The sequence below is a fragment of the Furipterus horrens genome, unplaced genomic scaffold (assembly GCF_987537825.1).
Source record: "Furipterus horrens unplaced genomic scaffold, mFurHor1.1.pri manual_scaffold_5, whole genome shotgun sequence".
Taxonomy (NCBI): Eukaryota; Metazoa; Chordata; class Mammalia; order Chiroptera; family Furipteridae; genus Furipterus; species Furipterus horrens.
In genome coordinates, this window is record NW_028327175.1 from 194776207 (window position 1) to 194800158 (window position 23952).

Sequence of the window (23952 nt, forward strand, 5' to 3'; positions counted from 1 at the left end):
CCTAAGGTGCCGCCAATGATCCTGCCTCATGGCAGGTGTGGTGACATTTCCTGAGATTGGGAGGTCTCAGGTGGACACCCAAATGGCAAAGTGCAGGGGGCAGCTGGCTGGATGTGAGCCTATTGGCAGGGGAGAGCAAGCCCAAGGACTGGCTGAGCAGAGCGCCAGCGGTTTGGGTGGAGCGTGGCTAAGAGCAGTTCCAGCAGAGTGGAAGGTGGGGAGCAGCAGACGCTTGGAAAAAGTGTGGCTACAAATGGGGTTTTGCTTTTTCAATGACGCAGGTGACTCAAGCGGTTTACTACTGGGAAGAAGCACACAGGAGGCGGGAGGCAGAGGGGCCCTAAGGAAAGAAGGGACAGGCCCAGAACGCAGGGCCCAGCTGACCTTGCATGGAGGGAGGTTGGGTGCCGGTGGAGGAGGGTCTGCAGTGTGGTGCCAGGAGGCTCCATGGCTGGCCAAGGGCCTTGTTTTTTACTGCGAAGCAGGAAGCAGGGTCGTTGGCCAGTGAGGAGAAGGGAGCTGGGCAGCAGGTGGCAAAGATTTCCAGTAGGTGTACAAAATGGGAGTAAGCTGACCAGGGAGACAGGCTTGCTTTGGGGGTTAGAGGCCGTCACCGGCTCACCAGAGGCTCACGTTGACCTTGAGATGGGCCATCAACTTAATGCCTGTGCCTGGCTTCACAGACCCTTCACTTCCTCAAATAACTCAGCTTTAGACGAGTTTATTGGTAATTTCAGTGTCCTTTCACAGGCTGACACATCCATCATGGACCCTTACATCACCCACCCCTCAGCGGTCCCGTGAGGGCCGGTCAGACAGGACAGCCTGCCATTTCTCTTCTTGCACCCAGGCTTAAAACCGCAGGCATGTCGAGCCTTGACGAGGTCTTGGCATGTGTGGCTGGAAGCCATCCTGTCTGCGCAGACACCTCTGGGGTTTCCAGGAGACCTCTGGCAGCGTTCTCGGAACTGAAACCTTGGGAGGAAGGCTTTCAAGCAGGAACCAAATTCACCGAAGACTCACCCCTACACCCCCCTGTTGTAGAAGAGTTCTGTTTCTTCTGTTGCAGACTGAATTTCCTGTTCAAGTTTACTGCACTGTATCTGAAAAACAAAGTTAAATTCTTGGTATTTCTTATTAAGAACTTTTCTTGCCTTAGAAGCCAAGTTTTTTTATTTTAATTTCAGAAAGCACTTCTTTTACAGTCCAACTTTTTTTTCAGTGATGTCTAATTCACAGCAAAAAAAACATAACATCTTAAAAATATTCTTCTGGAAAAGTTGAAATATAAGCCAATGCAGAAAGAATATAATGAGCCCTCATGTACTCATCACTCAGCTTTAACTATTAACAAGCTGCCAATCCCACAAGCTTTAAATCCTTCTGTAAATGACCGGACCTGCTGATAAGCCATTGCTCTTCTGAGTATCAATGCAATCAGAAGTAACCGTGTGCAAAGCGCTCACTTTTCCTGCAATCTTATTGTAACAAACTGTCCTAAAAGGTTAGGATTGAAAATGTTTTTTTTCTATTTTGTCTGTTTTACTGAGAAGCTACTACTCTCTCTACCCCTGTCCTTCACCACTCTCTTTTTTTTTAAAAAGATTTTATTTATTTTTAGAGAAGGGAAGGGAGGAAGAAAGAGAGGGAGAGAAACGTCAATCAGTTGGCTCTCGCGCAACTCCAACCAGGGACCTGGCCTGCACCCCGGGCATGTGCCCTGACTGGGAATCAAACTGGCAACCTTCCAGTTTATGGGATGACACCCAACCCATTGAGCCACACCAGTCAGGGCACAACCATCTTAAATAATGTAAAACTTCTGTTATATGCTGGCAACACTGCCTGAATTAACGATTCTATAAACCTAAACTTAAGAGAATCTGGGTTTTGAACAAAAGCATTTGATAAATATACAGGGGTGGAGCAAAAGCAGGTTTACTGTTTGTATAGAAATACAATAATTAATAAATAACAATACAAGAATAAACTGTTCTGCATACTCACAACTGTACACCTATTTTGCCAACACCCTGTAAATGCTTTGAGGACATGACTGACTTGTAACTTCAGTGACAGACAGAAACAAACATTTGAAGTTTTCAGACAAGAAATGCCAGGAATCGTAACATCCACTAGCATCAACAATGTCCTTGGTACCAGCAACAACCTTGTGCAGAGATACTATTACAGTCATCTCTCTTTAACAGATACAGAGACTGAGTCTCAAAGAGTTTAAGCAAGTTGAGCCAGGTCAAGGAGGAGGTCTCTGCAGGCTGACTCACCACGAACTATAATATATCCTAGTCTACAGAACTGCATGGTCCAACGCAGTAGCCACGAGCCGCATGTGAGTACTTAAGTTAAAATTACATAAAATCTGCCCTGACTGATGTGGCTCGGTTGGCTGGATGTTGTCCCACAAAGGGAAAGGTCGCCAATTCAATTCCAGGTCAGGGCACATACCTGGTTTGCAGGTTGGGCCCCTGGATTGGGCATGCACGAGAGGCAGCCAAACCATTTTACTCTCTCTTTCTCCCTCCCTTCCCCTCTCTCTAAAAATAAATAAAATACTCTTTAAAAATTACATTATATTTAAAATTCAGTTCCTCAGTCCTGGTAGCCACATTTCAAGTGCCCAACAACCACATGTGGCTAGTGGCTACCATTCTGGACACCAGAGAGATAGGACATTTCCATCATCACAGAAGCTTCCACTGGATGAGGGGCTGCTATAGAATATAACAGATTAAAATATCTTGAAGTTTTTATTAACATCCCATAAAAATGCTTCTGATATACCATTAAGGAAAATGGAATCCAAAACTGCACAAGGGATCGGGGCAGGGAGGGGGGGGGGGGGAGATGAGATTATGTGTAAATAATGTTATTTTCTTTTATACTGTTGTAAACTAGGTAGATTTTTTAGAAGGAGAATAATTTATTTTACTTTTTTTAAAGTACATTTTATTGATTATGCTGTTACAGTTGTTCCAATTTCTTTTCCCTTTGTTCCCCTCCAGCCACTACCCGCCTTCCCTCCATATTTTACTCTTATAATGAGGAGAGAAAGTTACTTTTGGGGAGAAAGTCAAATGGGTACACTTACCCGCTCAATATTCGGGAATACACTGAAAGAAACTGGCACCATCAGTCCCATTACAAAGATGGTACAAGACAGCTTAAAGGTCCACAAGGACTGTGGGTATCGTACGAATAGCTGCGTCCTGTAAGAGATGAGGTTACGGGGCTTCTTTGGGGGGCCAGCCTTCTGTTCCACTGGCGGCCCGAGGTTTTGCTCACTAGTGTCAGGCCGGGATGGACTTCCTGTGCATTTGCTCATCAGATGGCTCCACTGCCCCTGTGACATTAGTGTTGTCATCGTCCCCTTCACGTAAACCAGAGAAGGCAGCCCCCATCCAGTTAGGCCACTTGTTCTAAATCCCACAGCTCACAAGTGAGAGGTCAGATCCTAGAGCTCACGCTGTCCACCTGGGGCCACCCTGACACGAATGCGACATTCTGACCCTGATCCTTGAGAGTGTGAGAGGCAGTGTGGGAAGATGCAAAGCAGCCCAGCCTGGGAGTCAGAGCTCAGGGTCCTGGGGTCCGGTTGGGGTCCTGCTACGGACAGACTGGGTGCTCTCAGGCGTCATGTTCCCCTTCTGAGCTTTGGGTTTCTTCAGGGACAAAATGGAAGGGTTGAGTCAGCCACGGAGGTCACTCTAGCTTGGATACTATCATGGCTGTGGGATGGCACGTGGTCCTCTGGGCACCCCAAGGCCCCTGGGAAACAAGGACCAACTCTTTCCACCAGGCCGCCAGTGCCATTACCCAGGCGTCCAGGGGCTGACCAGAGGGCCCCAGTGCTCCAAGCTGAGGCCAGCCCGAGTGGTCCGGGAAGATCCTGACCGAGCACAAGCCTCCACACCCATCTGGCTGGACCCATCGTGGGAAGTACCAGTTGGCCTGCCCAGGATGCTGCTATCTCATGGCAAAATGCTCCTTACATGGTTCTAGCAGGGGCTTCCTAGCTCAGCACGCTGAACAGAGTGGACTGGGTCAGCAACAAGCAGGTGACCCCATGTGGGCCAGTAGAACCCTTCCCTGGGAGTTTGTGAATGAAGTGGAAGGCATTCCTGCCTCCCCTGGGGTTTACTGGGTTTTTCTCTCTCATCAGGACGCTGGAGGACATAGCTAGGACAATCACATCCCACATCAACATGAAGGAGCCAACGTGTGGCAGGAGATGAGAGGACTGTCCCCGCACTCCAGCCTCTGTTCAGCTGCCACAGGCTCCACTCCTTGCCTGTAACCAGAACCTAAAGCAACACAGCTCCCTTCTGGCCTGAGGTACTGCAAGCTGGGCTTCTCAGACTGCGTGACCCCCAGGCCCTCCCCACAACAGGCCATTTCTTGCTTCTCAAAAGAGATGACGGTCTACCCCAGGGCCACTTCAGCTAATTTAACACATGCTTGGAACAAAGGTAGGGAAAGAGGGCCGGGCAATATTCAGAGCACATCAGAGCTGAGGAAACCTGCACATCATCCAAACCCACCATTCTAGAATGACGAGGAAGCATGCCTCCGCAGCTGCTGGGACATGCCCACGGACACAGAGCTAACTGAGGACAGGGTCTGGGCTACCTTCCAGATCTGCTGGCATAGACACATCTGGATTTGCATACCTGCCCAGATTAATCCTACGGTCTCAACTGTAATGAGAGCGTTTAGTAGGAAGACCACAGAAGCAACACCTTCCCATCCCTCCCACCAGGTTCATAAGGATTTTGGCTGTGTCTTACCTTTTATAAAAGTGTGCGAACACTTCAGGGATCAAAGCTGAGGTCCCAAACAGCATGACTCTGGATGCTGCTGTATCTTTAATGGCCTAGTGGGAAGGCAAAAGAAAGCAGCTTAGGACGTGGAGAAAGACGATTTCCAGGCATCCTGTAATTCCTGACAGAGGCAAGCAAAGAGGAACTTTCCTTTCTCACTTAAAAAAACGAAGGCACAGGCAAAGACGTGGAGGCAGCCCCTGACGTCACGTGTACGTAGGACGGCTGGGGTCCGTGCCAGGAGCAACTGAATGGATTTACTCCCCATGACCCCACAATGGGCCCCATCAGTCCATAGGCCACTCCAAATAAACACTAAGTATAAGTAAAGGCAGCTCACAGACAAATCCTCACTTAGAACCAAATGGCAGTCCCCTTGGTAGAAATGCCGGTCTTTGTCAATGAGGACCAATCTATGTTTCCCCTTAAATCCAGGACTCCGCCACTGGCCCCCTTACCTGGAATGACTCCCCACTTATCCCACCCCTTGCAGCAGGGGAATGCTCCAAAAGCGAGCCCAGAGTGCACCAGCGTGGTGTCCGGCCAACAGGGAACACGCCCGAGTCCGCCTGTGTGCACTCATCTTCGTTTTTGTGCAATTAAACGTGTCCTATAAAGTTTATTTTGCACACACATGTATGTAGAGTTTATAATGTTTTGTCATCTTTTCTATTATACAGATTACTCCATATAGCGAACATATGTTTTTTTTTTAAAAAATTTTGTTTATTTATTTTTAGAGGGGAAGGGAGGGAGAAAGAGAGGGAGAGAAACATCAATGAGCGGTTGCCTCTTACATGCCTCCAACTGGGGACCTGGCGCACAACCCAGGCCTGTGCCCTGACTGGGAATTGAACCGGCGACCCTTTGGTTTGCAGGCTGGTGCTGAATCCACTGAGCCACACCAGCCAGGGCTGTAGCGAACGTTTAAATACGTAACTTACTGTGCGGGTTATATGCACAAAATCCTGTGTACTCAAGGGCAATGTAAGAGACTGTCAAGGGGAATTATGAGGATAGACGACACTATGTTAACTCCAGAACCCAACCCCCGGGTAAGACACGGCTCCACGTACAGCCCCGCTCTGTGCAAGGTAAATGGGCCCTCGGGCCCCCATCCCCTTCCCCACCTGCCTTCCGCCCACTCCCACTTCCCGGCACGCGGCTGCCGCCTGCCTCCGGCTCCTGTCCTATGCCCACACCTGCTGTCTGCCCGCTGCACGAGCGCTCAGCTCAGCGGGTCCCTCCGCAGGGCACGCCTCTCCCCCAGGGAGGGTGGCTCTTACAGACTTTCAGGAACCACCCGCTCCTACGGCTGCTGAATCTGGCCTGGGAGGTGACGCCCCCAGAGCCCGCGGATCTAGTGGCCACAGAGCGCGGGATGATCCTCTGCAGTTCTGTTCCTGTTGTCCTGCGAGTCAGGCGCAGTGACCAGGGAGTGGGAGACACAAGGCCAATAGGAAGAGAAAAGTGGCTGTGAGCACGATGTGTTTTAATGTCCGTGGGGCGAGGCCAGTCTGTCTCCCTGTGTCTCCCGTGCGACGGGAGGTCACCAAACAAGACCGCCGTCATTCGGAAGCACTGGGAGGCCAGGTCCAGTGTGCAACTGAGTGGCTTCCAAGGCCAGTCAAGGGGAAACAACATGGACCAGGCTCCTGAAATCTGATCAAAGGTGCCCTATTACAATCAGATATTGCTAGTTACGCAGTTTCTGAAATTTTAGCCAAAGAAAATAAACCTTTCGGTGACTGGGAAACGATAAAAGAAGGCTTATGCTTACGCACAGTTGCAGACACTTTATTCTTAAGAGAAAGATAAACTTTTTTTTTTCAAAGCAGACCATCAAACCTTTCTTCTACCCTCAGTTGGCATTCATGCAAAAAAATGAGGTTCCTCCCGGTGAGATGGGCTAGACACCTAGATAGTTGGCAGGGCCGGAGGTGCCTCCCCTCGGGGCGCTCCTGACCCCTGGAGAGAAGGGATTCAGACTGGAGAGGGTGTCCAGAACCTAGCACGGTGCCTGGTGGGCAGGAGGTGCTGAGGAACAGCTCTGGATTAAACATTTGCTCTCTTTTCAGCTGCGTGAATAGTTCCCAAGACCACCAACACTGTGCAATTAAAACTGAGTTGAAGAGCCCTGGCCAGCGTGGCTGAGTTGGTTGGCGCATTGTCTGGGTACACTGAACAGTCAAGGGTTCCATTCCTAGTCAGGGCACATACCTAGGTTGTGAGTTCGATCTGCAGTTGGGAAGCCTGAGGGGCAACTAACTGATGTTTCTCTCTCACATCAGTATTTCTTTCTCTCTGTTTCTCCCCACCCCCTCCTCTCTCTCTAAAAGCAATGGAAAAATATTTTGGGTAATGATAAAAAAGGATTAAAAAATTGAGTTGAAGAGAACATACAAGGTCTGTCTGGAAAAACTCCAGCCACTGTTAATATAACAAGAATCATTTGCGTGACATGGATGTAACCTGGCAGCCAAGGAGAGTGGACTGGAAGGCACATGTGTGAACAATGACGACTTCACTGTACTAGTCATTGGAGGTGGTGGGTACCGTTGACTGAGCGTGTGTACCATGTGGCCATCGCATTCAAAATGACTGAGCAAGTAAAGCAACGAATCTGAATCAAATTTTGCACTAAGCTTGAACATTCCTCCACAGAAACTATTCAGATGATTCAGAAGGCCGCAGCTATGGGTAACTGGTGATTGGCAGCTTCATCATGACAACAGGCCCACTCATGCATCACGTCTCGTGCAGAGATTTTGGTGAAACATCAAATCACCCAGATGACTCAGCACCCCCACAGCCCAGATTTGGTGCCCAGTGACATTTGGCTTTTTTCTAAAATCACCTTTGAAAGGGAAGAGATTTCAGACCATCGATGAGATTCAGAAAAATACAACGGGGCAGCTGATGGCAATTGGGAGAACTGTGAGGTCCCAACGTGCCTGCTTTGACAGGGGCTGAGGCATTATTGTCCTGTGTACAATGTTTCTTATATCTTATATCTTCTCCAATTAATGTCTATTTTTCATAGAACATGGCTGGATACTTTCTGGACAGACCTTGTATGTCCAGAGTTGCACCTGAACGTTCAGAGCAGCACTGTTTACAGTAGCTCCAAACTGGACACAACCCAATGTCTGTCATCTGGGGAGTAGAAAAGCAAAAACGTGGCACGTACCTACCATGCAATACTGCTCAGCAATAAAATGCTACAAACTATTGATATGGGTTAAAAAAATGGATGAACCTCAAAAGTCAAAGACGCTGGACCCAGAAAACTAATGTACAATTCATTGATGTGACATTTCCGGAAAAGGCTCTACTATGAAGACATAAAGCAGATCAGTGTTTTCTTGGGGATGGAGGTAGGAGGGAGAGTGACTATCACAAGGGAAATTTTTAGGGTGACGAAAATGTTCTAAAATTGGACTAGGATGATGGCTGCCTAACTGCTTAAATTTACTAAAATTCATCCAACTATATAGCCTTTTTTAAAAAGAATTTTAAAATTTTTTAGAGAGGGAAAGGGAGGGAGAAAAAGAGGGAGAGAAACATCGATCAGTTGCCTCATGCACGTCCCTAACTGGGGGCCTGGCCCGCAACCCAGGCTTGTGCCCTGACCAGGAATCAAACCGGCGACCTTTCAGTTCGCAGGCCAGTGCTCAACCCATTGAGCCACACCAGCCAGGACCCAACTATTGCCTTACAATGAATTCTATATTATGTAAATTATAACTCAATAAAACTGTTAAAAATGTCTGTTTAGGATGGTTTCTTAGGCAGAGAACCTTAATCTCGAAAACGAAATATTTTATTTCTGGCAGAAGATTCCCTCCTTGATACTGGCAATGATCACGTCCCTGAGGTGACTCACTGAGAAAGGTGGCCATTACTTTGAGACATGCTAATTTGATGGGCTGGTGGAGACACTGTAGCACAATCTGATGGTTCACAGCTCAGCTTCGTGAATCCTGGCTAGAATTTAGAGTAACGTGTTGCGTGAGCCAGACAATGATGCACTTCCTGACTGAATGAGCGCCCTCTTTTGGGGGGCTCCTCTGCCACCCACATGCTGGGCAAAAGGCTGTCTGGCTGGCCCCCCTCTTGCTTTGTTTCAGGGCCTGCTTCATGCTGTTCTTCATGTCGTTTGCAAACAACTGCTTCATGTGACAATTCTTCAGCTGAAGTCCCTCCCCAGAGACCCCCAAAAGATCTCATTTGTTAAAAAAATATTTTTTTAAGAAGTCCATACCCAAAATAAAACTACCATAGGCTACTGCAGGTTCTTAAGAGCTGAATGCATACAAGTCACTGCAGTGAATTGAGCAAAAGAATAAGCTACTTAATAATAACACTTATTAAAAATTGAGGCCTTTTTGAAGAGTTTTGGGCCAGGGCATTGGATTTTCTAAGGCCACCCTGACAGCAAGTCAGGCCCTAAAAATGAAGAGAATCTGCCACGAGCCAGAGGGACGTTCTCGGAAATGGAGAGAGGGTGTCCACAGTCCTCCATGAGTCCAGAGCAGGCTGCAAGGGCGGATGCTGACCTTGAAGAACAAAATCTCACATTCGTCCTAACCGATGTGGCTCAGGTGGTGGGATGCTGTTCCACAAAGCAATACCCAGTCAGGGCACATACCTGGGTTGCAGGTTCAGTCCCCAGTCTGGGTACAAGAAGCAACCAATTGATGTTTCTCTCTCACATCGATGTTTCTCGTCCTTTATTTCTCTCCCCCACCCCCCTCTCTAAAAATAAATTTAAGAAAAAAACCTCATGCTCAGAGAGGCCTAGCATTTGGCAGACACCGTCTGTAAGAGTCGTTCTTATGAGTCAACTTGGCTAGGCCACAGTTCCTTGCTATTTAATAAAACAGGAATCGAGGTGTTGATGTGGGGGGTGTTCTGTAGGTGTGATTAGTATCCACAATCAATTGACTTTATGTAAAGAAGCTCACCCCACCCAACCCCCATGGTATGAATAGGCCCCGCCCAATCGACTGAAGGCTTTAAGAGCAAAATCGGAGGTTTCCCAAAGGATAAATTCTGCTTCAAGACCATAGCACCAGCCCTGGCTGGTGGGGCTCAGTGGATTGAGGACCAGCCTGTGAACCAAAGAGTCCCTGGTTCAATTCACAATCAGGGCACATGCCTGGGTTGCAGGCCAGGTCCCCATTTAGGGGCGTGTGAGAGGCAACTACACAGTGACATTTCTCTCTCTCTCTCTCTCCATCTCCCTCCCTTCCACTCTCTCTAAAAATAAATAAATAAAATCTTAAAAAAATAAAACAAAAAAAAACACTGCAGCACCAGCTTCTGAGTTTCCAGCCTGGAGGCCTGCCCTACACATTCCCAGCAGTACAACTGTACAACCAATTATTTAAGATAAATCTCTTCATATATATGTATATAGACAGACAGACAGACAGACATCCTATTAGCTCAAAACTTCTGTTTCTCTGGAGAACCCAGACTAATACACAACTTTTTGTTTTATTTAATTTTTTTATCTTCACATGAGGACATGCTTATTGATTTTAGAGAGAGCAGAAGGGAGGGAGAGAGAGGGAGAGAAACATCCACGTGAGAGAGAAATATCAATTGGCTGCCACTTGTACGCAACCCTACGGGGGACCGAGCCCTCAACCTAGGCATGTGCCCTGACTAGGAATCGAACCCGCGACCTTCTAGTTTACAGGACGGCACTCCAACCAACTGAGCCATACCGACCAGGGCTAATGCATAATCTTTTAAACATCAGGGTGCACAACGTAAACTTTCTTGGCATGAGGGAAGATAGGGTAAGAAATTCAGAAGGGAAATGTGAATTTGTTACCGGCTCTCAAACAGAAAATTCAATTCTTTGCCCAGAAGGCAAGCAGCCAGGGCACCACCGTGTCCCCCTACCTTTGCCCCGGCTTTTCTGGAATAGCCTATGACGTTGCCTTCCTTGTCCATGACCTCAATGCCCCGCATGGGCTCAAAACTTCGGGCCGCAACAACACTCATTCCACTGACGTGGGCTGTGGGTTAAAGAGAAACGAGAGAGATGCGTTTCAGTCCAACGAGGGGACATCCTTCTGGGATTCAGCCTCTTTCTCTGATGGCTGTGCTTCCTCCTCAGCGGTCACCTGACTTGCTTATTCTGGCTGTGCAGCTGGGGCAGGACTGCTGGCCCGTCAGTCTCGGATCCTGAACCTCCAGCACCAGGTTCCAGCACCCCGGAAAGTCCAGCCCGGCTCCCTGACAGCATTCCAGGAGGAACCCAGGACCCTTTGAAATATGCCCCGCTTTTTGCATAAGACATTTCGACCAGATTTCTGCAACGACTTCCCAAATTCTACCACTGACATTCTGCCAACTCTTCCCAAACCCAAACTTGGAGCACGAACTAGTGAACCTGCAGGTTCGCAAACTTAAAAGAGTTAATATCTCTGCCACTCCCCTGGAGTTAGATCTCTGGTGACCCTTGGAAAGTCACTTAATCTCCCCCTGCCTCGGTCTCCCCATCTGTAAATGACCATGCTATTGCCTACCCATTCCCTGCTGTCAGGATTAAGTGAGATAACACACGTAGGGGGCTTGTACAGATAGTCTTTAAAATGTAACTTGTGTTTCCAGGTCTGTGCTCATCCTTTGACAACGAATGGGGTTCTACGGACAAAGTGTCGCCTCTCAAATCAAAGACTGCATTTGGGCCTGGGGGCACCTGCCAACTGCAAACGGTGGCTGTCACCAGCCGCAGGGTGTCCCTGAAGATGGGGAAAGGCCTAAAGGCCACAAAGACTGCATGCTTCCTGCTTACCGAGAATGACGACGGGCAAGGCTTCTCTCAGCAAAACGCTTTTCATTGTATACTTTAACATGAGTAAACGAGGGAATAACTAGAAAATAAAGACAGAGGGATCATGACTGGCATGGGACCAAGACACCAGCTGAACATACACCACAGCAGAGAACTAGCATCGACCCCGTTCCGACTCCAGGTCAGACTGTGGCCAGGGCTCTCCATGTATTTTTATTTTTTATTTATTTTTAAAGATTGTATTTATTTATTTTTAGAGTGAGGGGGAGGGGGGAGGAAGAGAGGGAGAGAAACATTGATGTGTGAGAGAAAGATCGTTCAGTTGCCTCTCACATGCCCTCAACTGGGGACCTGGCCCGTAACCCAGGCATGTGCTCTGACTGGGAGTCGAACTGGTGACCTTTCAGTTGCCAGGTCAGCACTCAATCCACTAAGCCACACCGGTCAGGGCTCTTAGTGTATTTTCAAATCCGTGCAGCCCTGAGCTGTTGTCCTATCATCAGAGGGATGTGCTGAGGTTTTGAGAAGTGACATTAATTTGTCTAGAGTCACCGAGCTGTTCAGGAATTAAGCCAGGATACAAACCCAGGCTTATCTGACTCTAAAGTCCATATTTTTAACCATTACAATATCCTAACACCCAAAGCAACAAACAATGTGTACATTATGTTTATGGAGCATAAAATAATGTTTTGGGGTATTTTTTGTTGTTGTTTTTTGTGGGATCAGGCAATGGGTTTATTGAGGGTAAAAGTGGGGGTGGGGGTGTAGGGGAGAAGCAACTCCCAGACCAACTCAAGGGCCCATAGGAGCAAGGGGAATGGGGAGCAAGGGAACAGGGAACGGGGAATGAGGAATCGGGAATGGGGACTCCCGGTCCTCCTCGTGGGCCCATAGGAGACCCCACATAAAATAAATTTTTAGAAAATATAGCTTAAGCCTAAAAACTTGAAATACTCACAAAATTATATGGGGGGGGTGATAGGATTACAGGTGATTTTATTTTTTTCTTTGTGTCTCAGTCATGCTTTATGAATTGTTTAAAATAGAATATAGATTTGTGATCAGAATACTTTTTTTTTAAATTCTGAGGAACAAAAAAGATGTGACAGAATTTTATAATACCTACTGCAAAAAAGGTTGTAGAACCAATTACTCCTGCCCCTAGTAACACACTCTCATATGGGCGATGAATCTAGGGAGAAACAAGAGTATATATTTAGCCAACAGCACAGCTTTACCCAGAAAAGATTAAAATGAAAGCTAACTCCAAAAGCTACAGTCACAAAATGGCAACCCTGCGGCCTCCTAACTCACGTGACTTGCATTTCCATTGATCATGTTGAATGTTGTAGTGTAGGTGCAGAACAACACCTGCAGAACACAGAGGCAAACGGATCACAGGCTGGTTTCAGGAACAGAATTTAGTAATCCCCAAATCGAAATAATTGCTACCTGAGGTAAAATCATGGACTTGAGGCTTTTCCCCGACACCAGGGACAGAAATACCTTAGGAAAAAAAAAAAAAAAAAGCAAAGTTATAGTGCTCTGAGGGAATGAGAGCTTGTAAGGACAAAGGACTTCCTGGGGAGATGCAGAACTGAGCCCACCAGGAGCTGGGACAAGGGGAGGCAGGTGTGAGGCAGGGGCAACCGGTCAGTGGACAAGCGAAGTTGAATGGGCATCACCTGGGCACTGAGGACACCTGGGGTCTCACGAGGGTCCCTGTCTCTGAGACCTGGAACCGAGCAGGGCAGCTGAGGGGATGTACTCCAAGGGGACAAAGACACTGGGCAGGTGTGGAAGAAGTGGCGGAGGAGTGCTGTCACTTTGTGAGAGCACCCTGTGAGAGCCAAGGTGGGCTGGCCCTGTTGGGGGCAATTCCAGGTCCCAGGTGAGGGCCAGTGTCAGGGTGAAGGGCTCGGGGAGAAAGGACTATTCTACGGGCTTGTAGCAGGGAGCACATCTTAACTCCTGGCTCTCCTCCCAGCGTGCTTTGTGCATAGTAGGTGGTCAAAGAAAGGGTCACCCTGTGTCACTTTGGATGCCTGACTGGGTAAGTGGGGCATGGCATGGGGTGGGAATGTATGAGAAGTGGACACGGGTGAGAGGTAAGGAATCCGTTACCACCCATCAGGCAGTCACGGGCCAGGGGCCAGGAGCTGGAACGTAAGGAGACGGGTGGACACCTTCCTAAGCGCCCCCCAGCCTGCCCTCCCACTTACACAATAGCAAGGAGCAGCTTACTCACCATGGGCGCTGTGAAAGGCAGGAGAGCTGGCGAAGAGAAGGGGGTCAGTGGCTACAGAGAGGCCAGAGGGGTACCCCTCCCCCTCCAAACCTCTTCTCCAGACCCCTGAAGCATGGACATCAAAGGGTATTTTTTACTCATTCTTTTTATTTCCTTAATAAAAATAACTACATACAAATGGCAAAAATTTAAATCAGTGCAGTACAGAAAGACCTCACAAGGCTCCCACCCACCAGCTTTCCAAGTCTCTGTCACTGAAGATAAGCAGTGTTAACTGGAACCTGTTCCCCAGCCACATGACTTTAATACATCTGGGATGCTGTGAGTTATAATACAAAACATACATTTCCTCTCCGTCCTCCGTCCCCATTCCCAGCACAAAAGATCCTAAAAACGCTTGGAATATCCAGGGTGAGGAGGTGTTAAAGGTGAAAGGAATGTCTTGCGTTTTCAGAAACATGCCCCTTCCAGCCCACCTGAGCTTCTAGCAATGAGGTGACTTTGGAAAGCTCCTAAGGCTGGGGGCTGGCAGCCAGGGGAATGGACCAAGCGATGAGAGGGGGGACCCTTCAGCCCCACTCCCCTAACCTCCACCTCAAGGGAGGAGAGAGGGACTAGACATTTAGCGGATCGCCAGTGGTCAATGATCTCACCCGCCAAGACAAATAACAGAGCCTCCATTCTAAGCCGCTAACAGGACAGCTGGAGAGCTTCTGGGCTGGTGAGCTCGTGGAAGTGCTGGCAGGGTGGCAGTCTGGCGAGGGCATGGAGGTTTCTCGTACCAGGCCAGTCCCCCAACTTCCAAGGCCCAGATCTTTCTATAGCACTGGACCCTGCTCGCCCCGCACCCTCCGAACATTCTTTTTAAGCTGTGGTTTCAAGACGCATTGTCAGAAATTCTTCCAGGAAAAAAAAAGTTAAAATAAGGTGGGCAGAGTCTTGTAACTCTTAGAATCACACCTTCCCAACCCACTTCTGAAAATCCGCATTGGCTCACCTGCAGGTCGGAAAGGAACGGGGATCAGTTTGCTGTTATCAGGATGCACTGTTGACTTCAAAAAGGTAAGCACGCAGGTTAGTTAGATGTCTGGTTTGTCATCTTAGGAGGCTAAAAATTAAGAAGGGGCTGAAATTTACCAGACTTCTCTTCCAAGCTTCTCGTACCTAAAAAGAGAAAAAAAACAAGCAATAGCTTTTACAGGCGGCTTGGCCACAAACCAACCTCTCCAGTCTCATTTCTGAGGCTGCCTTTGCTCCACCTTTCAGGGAGTGAAGGACAAAACCGTTAAATGCCACATAGACAGACAAATCAAATTATACGAATCAAAGGAACAAATGAATTAGCGACGACCAAAGAGATTATCCAGGTAAAGAAAATAATCAGCTCCAGCTGGTGTGGCTCAGTGGACTGAGTGCCAGCCTGCGAACCAAAGGATCGCTGGTTCGATTCCGGGTCAGGGCACATGCCTGGGAGTGGGTCAGGTCCCCAGCTGGGGGTGCGTTAGAGGCAACCACCCATTGATGTTTCTCTCCCTTTCTTCCCCTCTCTCTAAAAATAAATAAATAAATAAAGTCTTAAAAAAAAAAAAAAGACAACCACCAAAACATTAAAAAGCCCTGTCTCTGACCTTGGAGAAGACTCAAGGCCGACACCTAACCTGAGCCTCAGCAGGCTGTGTGTAGACGACACACCGTTAGCCATGTCACTTGGAACAGAGCCAGCCTGTGAGCCCAGAGGCCCCAACAGCTTCTTAGAAAAACCAAGTTAAATCCGTGAGCTGCCAGAGGCTGCCTCACAGGACTGATGCTTGTAGGCTCTGCAAAGCCCCATACACTCACTGCAAGGTAGGTAACAAATACTTAGTTTGAGTCTTTAGGCAGGAATGGAATCCAGTCCTGGACTGCTACTGCTAACAGGAAAGAGATTCAGCTTTCGGAGGCCCGCCTGAATTCTGGAATTTGCCACAGTGCTCCAGGAATCGGCTGTAGAGAGTCCCCACTCATACCTATGGCAGAGGGGAAACCCTATGACTTTTCTCCTTATTCCTAGTTTCCATTCCTGGTACCTAATACTAACCTGGTTTATGGGAAGGAATGCTAACTACAATGAAAAAACTAACCCAATTTTGAAAAGCAGACCCCTTGTTTTCCACGACAGCGCTGCACCGGATTGCCGACCACCCGAAGGCAGAGTCACACCAGAAGGCAGCTGCACCCAGTCTGGAACCAGGCGCACCAAGGCACATGATACATACCCTTTGGTCCTCCAAGTCACGAATAGTTGCCTCTTCATTTGTTAACAATAGTTGCCTCGACTTCTCTATTTTTTCCTAAAATCACATATAAAGAAATCAAACTATGACCTCAACGTTGCTCAGATTTATCCACAGATTTAAAAATGACATGCTTGGGACTTCCAGTCGTGATGGCAGCTAGGCAGACATGGCTCACCTCTTTGCACAACCACATCAAAATTACAACTAAAATATAGAACAACCGTCAGCCAGAACTGTCAGAAATCGAGTTGAATGGAAGTCTGACAACTACGGAATTAAAGGAACCAGACCCATTGAGACAGGTCCGAGGGGCGCAGACATGGAACAGGCAGGTCCCACACCCACGTGCGGTAGATAAAAATTCAGGAGGGATAGCATAGGAGCAAGGAGTCCCAGCCAACACCAGGCCCCTCAGCCCAGGATTCCCATGCCAGGAAGATAAGTCCCCACAAATTCTGTCTGCAAAAACCAACGGGGATTGAGTTGGTGAAAGAAACTTCTGGAGTCCCAAGCAGTTCCTCTTCAAGAACCAACACAGACTCACCTGCTCAGACTCACTCCCTCTGGGCTCCTGCACTGGGGCAGTAGCTTGAAAGCCACCAGTGATATACAGGGAGGAACTGAAGTGTCTGGCATCAAGGTGAGCAGAGGCCATTGTCCCTGTGCTAAACCCACCCCCACAGAGCATGCAAGTTGGTGTCACATCTGAGACTCCATCAATGTTTGATCCACCTTGTAGATCCCCAGAGACTTCACCCCACCCAACTTATAGACCCACCCAAGCTGTTTTTCCATATGAATGGCTGGTCTTGGCTCAGGCTTCACAACTTCCTAAATCCTATCAAACAAGCAACAGCTGGCCTCAGTGAGCCTCAGGCCCGGCACTAGCAGCAGCCAGCCTACATTCACAGCTTGGCTTCTCCTGGGAATCTCCAAGCCCAGCACAAGGAGCAGCCATCTCAGATTGCTCTGTAGCTCAGGCAGGGTGGCCCTGGGCAGAACACAGGTGGGGGGGTGACCCTGGCCTGCACCACCCAGTAAACCCCAGGGCCAGTGCACCCAGTGCACAGCTACAGACCACGTCAGAGCACCACCACCTGCCCCTGCACAGCTGATCCTCCACAGAGGGTGCAGGTTGGTGTTAAGTGGTTACACAGATCCTTGCAGCTGATGGGCCTGGGTAAACCCCTCCCATTAATCTCCCAACAGCAACCAAGTTTCAACTACAAGAGGAGGGTGTACTCAGCTCACACAGAGGGTGCACCTCAAGTACCCAGCTTGGGTGACAGGGGAGGCTGTGCCACTGGATCCTACAGGACACCTACTACATGAGGCCACACTACCAAGACACCAAGTCAAAACTGCTCTACCTAATACACAGAAACAAACACAGGGAGGCTGCCAAATTGAGGAGACAAAGAAACATGGCCTAAATGAAAGAACAGAACGAAACTCCAGAAAAAGAGCTAAATGAAATAGAGATAAGCAATCTATTGGATGAAGAGTTCAAAACACTGGTTATAAGGATGCTCAGGGAACTTAGTGAGGACCTCAGTAGCATAAAAAATATCCAGTCAGAAATGAAGGATATATTAATTGAAATAAAGAACAATTTACAGGGGAACAACAGTAGAGTGGATGAAGCAAGAATCAAATCAATGATATGGAATATAAGAAAACAAAAAACAACCAATCAGAAAAACAAGAAGAAAAAAAGAATTAAAAAAACGAGGATAGGCCCTGGCTGGTGTGGTTCAGTGGACTGAGCGCTGGCATGCAAACTAAAGTGTTGCCAGTTCGATTCCCAGTCAGGGCACACGCCTGGGTTGCAGATCAGGTCCCCAGTTGGGGGCGCTCTATAAGCAACCACACATTGATGGTTCCCTCCCTCTTTTTTTCCCTCCCCCTCTCTCTAAAAATAAATAAATAAAATCTTTAAAAAATAAAAAAAATGTTAAAATAAGGATAGTATAAGCAGCCTCTGGGACAACTTCCAGAGGTCCAATATTCACATCATAGGGGTGCAGAAGGAGAAGAGAAAGAGTGAGAAATTGGAAATCTATTTAAAAAATAATGAAAGAAAACTTCCATAATTTGGTGAAGGAAATAGACATGCACGTCCAGGAAGCAGAGTCCCAAACAAGAGGGATGCAAAGAGGTCCATTTTAAGACCAAATATTGCTTCCCATTAAAATGCCAAAGGTTAACAATAAAGAATCTTAAAAGCAGCAAGAGAAAAGAACTTAGTTATCTACAGAGGAGTTCCCATAAGACTGTCAGCTGATTTCTCAAAAGAAACTTTGCAGGCTAGAAGGGACTGGCAAGAAATATTCAAAGTCATGAAAAGCAGGGACCTACAGCCAAGATTGTTCTACTGAGCAAAGATATCATTTAGAATTGAAGGGCAGATAAAGTGCTTTCCAGACAAGAGAAAACTAAAGGAGTTTATCATCACCAGATCATTATATGAAACGTTAAAGGGACTTATTTAAGAAGATCAAAACTATGAACAGCAAAATGGCAAAAAATACATATCTATCGACAATTAAATCTAAAAAATAAAAAACTAAGCAAACAAGAGCAGAGACATAATCATGGATACGGAGAGTGTTTTGATGGTTGACAGACTGGAGGAGGTGTGGGGAATGGGTGAAGAAGTGAGGGGATTAAGAAGCACAAATAAGCCCTGGCTGCTGTGGCTCAGTGGATTGAGCGTCGGCCTGCGAGCCAAGTGTCGCTGGTTCAATTCCCAGTCAGGGCACATGACTAGGTTGCACGTCAAGTCCCCAGTTGGGGGCACGAGTGAGAGGCAACCACATAGTGATGTTTCTCTCCCTCTCTTTCTCCTTTCCCCTCTCTCTAAAAAATAAAATAAATTAACAAATAAATAAATTATTTTTTAAAAAAAAGAAGCACAAATAGGTAGTTACAGAATAGCCACACGGATGTAAAGAACAATATAGGAAATGGAGTAACCAAAGAACTTATTTGCATGACCCTTGGACATGAACAATCAAGGGGGGGACTGCCTGAGTGAGTGGGGCATGGTGGGTGGAGGGGGGCAAAGGGGGAAAACTGGGACAACTGTAATAGGATAATCAATAAAATATAATAAAAAATGAACCTAAAAATTTTTTTAAATAAAAATGACCGGCTTATCACACCTGTTTTCAATGGGACACAACCAAGGATCTCTACCTCCTGGGAGTTTCAATCAGGATAGTGCCTCGTGTCATTCAGAGCTCCCAGCCACCGCCAGCAGCTGACCTCACTGGTGCTCCCATCTCCCTGTTCTTCTCTGATGTCAACTGTCTCAGGGAACGATACCACCATCAACTTGGCTGTACAAGTCAGAAACCTGGAAGTCCCTTATCTCTCACTCACCCCCACATCTAATCATTTCAGTCTTGGTTCCTCTCTTTTTTACTTGAGGGGAAAAATTAAAAGCAGAAAATATAAAGAAGCCCTGACCGATGTGGCTCAGTTGGTCAGGCGTTATCCCACAAAGGGAAAGGTCACTGGTTCGATTCCCAGGCAGGGCACATGCCTGGATTGCGGGTTCGGTCCCTAGTCAGGGCACGTACGAGAGGCAACCCAATCACTGTTTCTCTCCCTCTCTTTCTCCCTCCCTTCCCCTCTCTCTAAAAACAAATACATAAAACCTTTAAAAAAGAAAATACAAAGAATGATTATATACTTATAATCCCCCCCATCCAGAATTAACTGTAAACATTCAGTTATATTAGGTTATTTTTTCCCCCCGAAAGAACCATCACCTCAGTCTCATTTCCCTCCCCATTCCATCAGAGGTAACTACTATTACAAGTTCAAGGTATAAACATCCAGTCCATCTTTTTATGCTTATACACACACAAATACATGTATCAATAAACAAATACGGAGTATTGGATTTTTGTTGTTTTTGTATAAATACAGTATTTACGCATCTTGCTTTTCCAGCAAACATCACAGATAGCATGTTTCCCCATTCAACATCATATATATTGTATGTTTCTACTTCACATGTGTTGATAACTAGATCATCGCTTTTAACATGTAATCAATACAGTGGAATATTGTATTGTATTATAAACAAGGCTAAATGGAACATTTTAAGGACAAGGATGGGAGTGACCCTTTGGGTCTGGCCCTAAAAGGTCATAGCCAGTGACAGGACATCTCCTCACCATCCCGCAGCCACACCTGATTTGAACCCTTATCTTTCATTTGGAAGCTGAGCCATCCTGCGAACTGATTGCCTCATTTACAGTCTGGTCCCCTCTGGTCACTCACCACACAGTGTCCAAAGAAACCCTCTGTAACACAAACACCGCCATGTAGACTAAATGCAAACTCCTGTCATCTGAATGGCACACAGGGCCCTTCAAGAACTGCCTGGGTCCCCCTCATAAAAAGTCCCAGTGAGTGGGTGGCCTGCTCTCCTCCCCTGGGCTTTGCTTACAGCCTCTTCCCCCATAGCCTTCCTTCAACACCCTCCCCAATTCCCTGTGACACTCTGCCCTTAGATCCCTAGGTCAGGGTCTGTGACTAGCATTGCCCGTCTGTCTTCCATTCCCAGGGGGGCTTGTTTAACCCTCTCTGAATCTGCAACACCTGGCCCAGGGCTTGATATTAGCTGTTAACTGGATGCTCTTTTAATTATCATCCTTCCAGCCTAACAAGCTCATTTGAAGAAATAAAACCATGATAATGCTTATATGTGGATTCTGTTATTTCACCTGCTTTCAAAAGACACACAGACTTCTCATTTCATATGAAAACGTAAAATTCATTCCCTCTGAAAACAAGAAAAATACTTACAATTGAAATGACCAGATTTGTAGGATCCAATAATTCTGTCCACTGAAGAAGTCTCTGAATAAAAGACTTAAGAGGGAGAAAGCACCCAAGAGGTTAACAGAGCAGAACGACAAAGATATATGGCAGTCATAACGGCTGACGTTATTTTCTAAAACCTGACGCAGATGTCTACCTGCAGCATCTCCTAGAGACCCCATCCTCCAGGCGAGAAAACTGAGACTCAGAGGGAAGTGCTCATGAATGTCCTGAAGGGAACCCAGCCAGGAAAAGGCTCAGCAGCCCGTGCTTTGAACCACTCCACTATCAAAGTGCTCTTGAGGAATTAAAACAGTTGACAGGTGGAGGCGTGGTTCGCTCCAAAAGCCCCCAGTCTTCACAGTGGTTCCAGCTTTGGGTCCTGGCTCTGCGCGGACAACCTGGGCTCGCTGTCCCTTCTCTATTTTCCCACCTAAAAAAAAAAAAAACGGGCTGGGCCCTATTTAGGTAAATAAGGGCTGAAAGAGGACACTCTAGAACTGTGCTGCCCAATTAGCCACATGTGGCTTTAGAATCCTTGATATGTGGCCAGACCAAACCGAGATGTACTCTACGTATAAAATACACACTGGATTGCCAAGACGTAATACAAAAAAAGGACGTAAGATATCTCACTAATAATTTTATGTAGATTACAAGTTACGACGTTAATATTTTGGATCTACTGGGATAAATACAATATATTATTAAAATTAACTGCATGTTTCTTGTTGCCTTTTGTAACGTGGCTACTAGAAAATTTTAAATGATCTGTACGGCTCCTATCATGTTGCTATTGGCCAGCGCCGTCCTAGACACCAGCTGGAGGCGGGGCCTGTGTTACGCGTGTCCCAGGGTGAGTGGCCCCGCCTACGGAGATTGGGAGGCGAGGGGCTCCCGGAAGGATCGCTTTCTCTCCGACCCGGGGCATCCCGACGCTCCGCAACAGCGTAGGCTGCAGAGGGCAGACACCTGCGAAAGGAGACTGACTCCTCTTTTAGGGCGATCTGCAGGGTGACTCTGCGGCGACCCTCCCTAGCTAGGCCTGGAACAGAGGTGACACGGAGTAAGAGCCGTGACCGTCGGCGTCCGGCAAGCTAGGGTTTTCCCTTCGCCCCCTCCCGGGGTCTGAGGTGGGGAGGCGGGTAGTGCAACCACGTGGCCTGCCCAAGGTCACCCGGGGCCGGCCGACGACTCCACGCTTCGCGGCCCACCCCCAACCGCGCGGTTCCCAGGCCGTACTTGGCGTTCCGTGATCCAGAAGCGCACGTTGGGCTCCATGCTGCTGCACCCCGGGAGCCCTGTGCCCCCGCGCTTCCGCCTCCTCCTGCTGCTCTTCCCGGGACCTGCGTGATGGCTGGAGACGCAGCTGCCCCCTGGCCGGGCGCGGGGGAGGAGCCGGGAGGCGTGCCCCGCCCCGGGTGCGCGCGTGCGCCCCCTGTCCCAATCCCCGGGCCCGCGCACCCGCCCCTCGGTGTCACAAGCGCTAGCGCCCTGGGCCTTGCCCCGGGCCCCCGCGTGCCCAATGTCATGTTGTCACCTTCTGCGAGCTTCCGGGGTCCGGGTGCTACTGCTGCTCCGTGTCGCCGCCTTCTAGCGCCCCGGGCCCCACGGCTCTGCTCCCCAGACCCTGCGCACTCACCATTTCTATGAGCCCACCTCTCCCACACACCAAGTCATCTCGTCCTTGCTTCACCCCTTAGGTCGCTTTCCGGGCGGGAGGGGGTCACCTGCCAGAAGACCCCCATGTCATAGCACCTACCTAAGCTTTTCGACATTACCCTTGAAAATCCTTTCTGTTGCCCTTTGTAGTCCAGTGTACAGATATTGGGGATAGTCAAAACTGGCTACGTAATTTTCATGTCTCAAGGAAAACTGAACGTGTAAAAAGATTGAGAGAAGTCGACATCAGAGCATTAAACCCAGCCGGGGCCGTGAAGCAGGCCCTGGGTACAGTGCAAGTTTCTCCTCCAGGTCTGGGGCAAAACTAGGTCTTTGCTGAATACCAGACCAAGTAGGAGCAATTGGTAGAGAGAAAAAAAATGCACCTTCTTCCCGTTGCCACCTTCCCCCTCACCCTCACTGGGATGGGTAGGGGCTGTGTGTGTTGGTGGAAGCCAGTGTGGATGTTTAGGGTGATCAGAGGGGTCCTCAGGAGTGCTGGGTTGGGGACCCAGCACCACCCATTACTTAGTTGTGTGACCCTAGTCAAGTCAATCTCTCCAGGTCTATTCACGCATCTGTAAGACAAGGATAATAACTACCTGTCTCAGGGTTTGGGCCATTAACACCCAGCCAGGCTATTCCCTCCCTTGCCTTCCCCTCCAGGAACATGATACCAGATCACGGTCTTCAGGCCCCTGTGACTTTGCAGCTCCTTTTGCTCAGCTGACCTGGCTCACTTTCTAATAACCTTCAGAAGTTCATCTCTTCCCTGATGCCCACAGCTGGGTGCAGTGCCCCTCCTCACCTCAGTGTTCCCCTATGACCCAGAAATGTATTTCTTGTACCACAGTATTTAGGACACCTGTTATTCTCTTGGCTCTACCCTCGAGTGTCACACAGCCCGGCTGACCTCTGCTCCCCTCTGCACCCTTACAGTCTAGTCTTAACAAAGAACTAGTAATCCTATTAGAACACGTTGATGTAACTTCTCAAAACCTTCCTGATATTTCCCATCTCAGAAACGAACCCAAAGTTCTTAGTGTACCCCTAAGGCCCTCTGGGTTCATTACCATTCTCCTCCTTCTCTGCTCTGTGAAGTCACAGGGCCCTTCAAGGCTTCAGCCCCACAAAAGCCCCTGCCTCAGGACCTTTGCCTAGAACCTTCTTTTCCCCGGAAGTCCCTCACTTTATACAGCTTGCTTCATCCGATTCTCATCAAAACCCTGAGTCAGGTACAATCAATGCCCTCATTTTACAGGTGAGAAAACAGAC

At 48.1% G+C, this 23952-nt stretch overlaps 1 protein-coding gene across 1 annotated transcript; it reads right to left on the reverse strand.

The window, feature by feature from the left end:
• Positions 1–930: 930 nt before the first annotated feature.
• On the reverse strand, positions 931–22413 carry SFXN4 (sideroflexin 4). The gene is made up of 14 exons (XM_090278680.1): positions 22258–22413; positions 21001–21066; positions 16159–16233; positions 15041–15067; positions 14901–14955; positions 13904–13929; positions 13108–13161; positions 12970–13026; positions 12782–12847; positions 11653–11731; positions 10755–10870; positions 4806–4891; positions 3110–3227; positions 931–1103 (listed from the first exon to the last, which is right to left on the reverse strand). The coding sequence occupies exons 1-14, from the start codon at positions 22294–22296 to the stop codon at positions 1026–1028; spliced, it is 942 nt and encodes a 313-aa protein (XP_090134806.1). The 5' UTR covers positions 22297–22413; the 3' UTR covers positions 931–1025.
• Between the last annotated feature and the right edge of the window lie 1539 nt (positions 22414–23952).